Source organism: Trichophyton rubrum (genome assembly GCF_000151425.1).
Source record: "Trichophyton rubrum CBS 118892 genomic scaffold supercont2.3, whole genome shotgun sequence".
NCBI lineage: Eukaryota > Fungi > Ascomycota > Eurotiomycetes > Onygenales > Arthrodermataceae > Trichophyton > Trichophyton rubrum.
Window position 1 is genome coordinate 1,363,293 of NW_003456426.1, and position 4,120 is coordinate 1,367,412.

At 48.7% G+C, this 4,120-nt stretch overlaps 2 protein-coding genes across 2 annotated transcripts in view; one reads left to right on the forward strand and one right to left on the reverse strand.

The window, feature by feature from the left end:
• The window catches only part of TERG_11969 (uncharacterized protein), a 6,360-nt gene extending 2,321 nt beyond the window's left edge, over positions 1 to 4,039 (forward strand). Inside the window, exons 3-5 of the mRNA XM_047751001.1 lie at positions 30 to 1,190; positions 1,253 to 1,353; positions 1,420 to 4,039. Coding sequence (XP_047605883.1) covers positions 30 to 1,056 — 1,027 coding nt within the window. The 3' untranslated portion in view covers positions 1,057 to 1,190; positions 1,253 to 1,353; positions 1,420 to 4,039. The remainder of the gene's footprint in view (positions 1 to 29; positions 1,191 to 1,252; positions 1,354 to 1,419) is intronic.
• The window catches only part of TERG_03240 (uncharacterized protein), a gene marked incomplete at both ends in the record, with an annotated part of 1,651 nt that continues 421 nt past the window's right edge, over positions 2,891 to 4,120 (reverse strand). The window contains one exon of the mRNA XM_003236142.1: positions 2,891 to 4,065. Within this exon, the coding sequence (XP_003236190.1) occupies positions 2,891 to 4,065 (1,175 nt within the window). The remainder of the gene's footprint in view (positions 4,066 to 4,120) is intronic.

The window sequence follows — 4,120 nt, forward strand, 5'->3', positions numbered from 1 at the left end:
GCCGTCGCTTTCCATAAGTACATTGACAGTATCCTTGACCTCCTCCTTCCCCCGGCCAGCCCTGGAATCAAGGACCCCATCGTCGACCTCCACGGCCAGGACGAGATCCTCTTCATGGGCCCCGACGAGAACTCTGCTCCTCTTGTCAACTGGGCCACCGAGCACGCTCGCAAGCGTGGTGCTCCATGGTGGAAGTCCTTCTTCACTGGCAAGAGCCCTAAGCTTGGTGGTATCCCCCACGACCGTTTCGCTATGACCACCTTGTCTGTGCGTGAAAACGTTGAGGGTATCTACCGCAAGATGGGCATTGACCAGACCAAGGTCCGTATGTTCCAGACTGGTGGCCCTGACGGAGATCTGGGCTCCAACGGTATCTTGCTCGGAAAGGAGCAATACGTTGCCATTGTCGATGGATCTGGTGTCCTCGCTGATCCTAACGGCCTCGACCGTGAGGAGCTCACTCGCCTTGCTCGCAGCAGGAAGATGATCTGCGAGTACGACGTTTCTAAGCTGTCCAAGGACGGATACCGTGTTCTTTGCGATGACAGCAACGTCACTCTCCCATCTGGCGAGGTCGTTAACAATGGTACTGCATTCCGCAACACCTACCACCTTCGCCCAGGTAATTACGACATCTTCGTCCCCTGCGGTGGTCGGCCAGAGTCCATCAACCTCAACAACGTTTCCAGCCTCATTGTCGATGGAAAGTCCGTTGTACCATTCATCGTTGAGGGCGCCAACCTTTTCGTCACCCAAGACTCCAAGATCCGCCTCGAGAAAGCTGGATGTGTCATCTACAAGGATGCTTCCTCCAACAAGGGTGGTGTCACTCCTCCTCCCTTGAAGTCCTTGCTTCTCTCTCCTTCGATGACGCCGGCTTCACAGAACATATGTGTGTCGCCAAGGATGGAACTCCACCACCATTCTACGACGCCTACGTCCGCGAGGTCCAGGAGACCATTAAGCGCAATGCTCGCTTGGAGTTCGAAGCTATCTGGAGGGAGAATGAGCGCACCGGCGTTCCCCGCAGTGTGCTCAGTGACACTCTCAGTGTAGCCATCACCCAGCTCGACGAAGAATTGCAAAAGTCTGAGCTCTGGGATAACATTCCTCTCCGCAAGGCTACCCTCAAGGATGCTCTTCCCAAGCTTCTCATTGAGAAGATTGGCTTGGAGACTCTTTTGGAGCGTGTAAGTAGCTTCTTCTGGCGACTTATTTGTCACTTGAATGTTGCTAATCATTCCTTGTTTAGATTCCCGACAACTACCTCCGATCCATCTTCGGCAGCTACCTTGCCAGCCGCTTCGTGTATGAATACGGCCCCAACCCCAGCCAGTTTGCCTTCTTCGACTTGTAAGTTTAAACCCCAAACCTGCAACATAAGCGCATGCATAGACCGAATGCTAATCTCCTCTATAGCATGGGCAAGCGTATGCCAAAGGAGGAGATCTAGACTGTCTCGCTCCCAACACGGCACGGCAGAAGGGCGCGGTCCGACCCCTCCGCCTCCTTTTTGGATAAATGTACCAAGACCATATAAAAAAAAGAACCTTGATGTGTTTTTCTTCCATTTTTCTCTTCCCTTTAACGATCCCCCCGTCCCGCCCTGCCACTCCTTATCACGACCGAATCGAAACTAGAATCAATCCCCGAAAACTTAAAAAAGCAACCAACCAAGAAAGCAAAGCAGAAAAAGATTAAGCCTTTTGGTTTTCATTTTTCTTTCTACACAAAAGAAATGTACATGTTGACATTTGTTTGAATTTACCTTTTTGCCCATTCCCTGGATTCGACGGTATACACGACACTTATGCTCACCCACATGCGCCAAACGAACCAGGACCAACAAAAGAAGAAAAAAAAAAAAAAAAAAAAAAAATCGAGGAGGACACAATGATAGAACAGTGCTACGTACGATACTTAGAGATATGAGAATAAAAGGCTCTACGAGCCAAATTTTTGCCCCTCTGCTTCCCACGGAGATCAAGAGGGGAAACATCTGCAGAAATTTTCTTGCTGCTAAACTTCCCGTCCCGAAACAACTAACTATAAATAGCCACTCGGCTATTGACTAGTTAAGCTGACGTCATAATAAGAAAAACTCAGCATTTGCCCCTTTTCCGAAACCCAACCTTAATAATTCAGAAATAGCACCATGGAAGCCCTTCCTTGTTGACATGTTGAAAAGAACAAGGTATCATACTAACAGGTTATTTAATTTATAGCTTTGTTCCATGCTACATGATACAGAAGCGAAGTTACTAGCGAACTGGGCCCATGATAGACCTGAACTCTGCGGGATAATATCATGCTTTGCCGTACTCCGTAAGCCATACTCTTCCCGTCTGCCCGCAAACTGAAGTAATGGGTTAGGCAGATACGAGATGACTTTCGGTGAGATAAATGGCTCATTGCTCAAGGTATAGTTATGTGAAACGGGGCTGTGGTGGGTTTAATATCAGGTCCTGCTGGGGTGATTCGCCTGTATTTTTCCTGGAAAATGTGAGTTGGTGGAGATGCGAGGTTTGAAGGCTAACTAGTTAATTAATTCGTTACTGCCAGAAAGCGTCGTTCACTATGAAATTGTGTAATTGACATGAAAACCCCTTTACACAGTGTTACCTTGAGGCCTGGATATACTGCGCCGGTGTCATGCATTTTTTGATTCTGTCTTCTACCTGGCATACCTAATTATTGATGGTCTTACAAGTGTTTGATTATTTACACCAGATGTCAAATCAGCGTGGGCTTATGTGCTCACACATATATATCCAGGGAGCAAATTAGGATGCCCAGGAAAATGCTTGTTAAGCTCTAAGAATTCTATATTATACAATCCTTTCTATATATCTTTAGTGGAAATTTTTGTGATCAACCACATTGGACACGGTTACTTCATCTCAATAGCGGTCTCGGTCTGCTGTTGGGGCTGCGTCTTGTCTCTTGTCTTTACCTGCTGCGTCGTTGGCTCTTGGTCTGGTGTCTTCCATAGGCTCCCCTTCATTGCTTCTGGAACCTCAATGACCAAGCTCAGCACCAAAGCTACTGCGCACAATATAATACATGAGTAGTATACACTCTGATAGCCGACCAGGCTGAGAACTCCCGACTTGCCGTCACCGTACTGTCTGTTAATACCATCGGCAACGGCTGTGAGTACCGCGAGACCCAGTACACTTCCTCCGACTTGGAGAGCAACATTGAATACACCAGCTACCACGCCCTGGTCACTCTTGCTTGCACTGGATACTACAACAAAATTTGCAGTAATGTAAACCACACCCAGGCCGGCAATGTATAATATCATACCAGGGAAAGCGAAGCGCCAGTATGACGTCTGACGGGTGATAAAGCTGAACAGTACCACACCGGGAATGCAAAGCGCCCAGCCGATGACGAACATGGCTCGGGCACCGAGCAAGGGAACCAAACGGCCTGCAATTGTGTTGGTAACCAAAGCAGATATGCCAACCGGTGGGAATAGGAGAGATGTGTGTAAGGGCGACGATCCATAGGATTGAATCTGGAGAGTAAGGAAGTAGGAGCATGCCTGACGGACGGCATATGTTGCCACGGCTAGGATGAGTGTGAGTGTGAAACTTGGACGAAAAAGGCGAGGGTTGATCAAAGCCTGGGGTGCTCGAGATTCGTGCAACGCAAACAGGAGAAGCAACAGGCTCGAAATCGCCAAGGTGGAGATGATAGACGGTGAGCCCCAGCCCGTTGTATTGGCTGAGGTAAGTGCATAAGTCAATAGAAGCAGGCTGGGAACTCCCAGAGAGATCCCAAGTATGTCAAAACGGATCAGATGTGCCTTTATGGACCGGAAAAACTTCTTCTCTTCTTGCTCTTCCTTTGTAATCTCACGAGCAGCGGGTGAACGGGCTGTCTTAGCTCGAGGAAGGAAGACATGGGCTGTTGGCACAACAATAGCAGAGAGAATAAGAGAAATCCAAAAAATCCAACGCCAGCTGATAAGGGCCGTCAGCACACCGCCTAGGATAAGGCCTACGATGAATCCCACGCTACCAGCTGCAGCCCAGAATCCGAGAGCTTTTGCCCGCTCTGCGGGTGAAGGAAAGTATATGGCGACATGAGCTTGCGCAGAAGGGATGGTGAA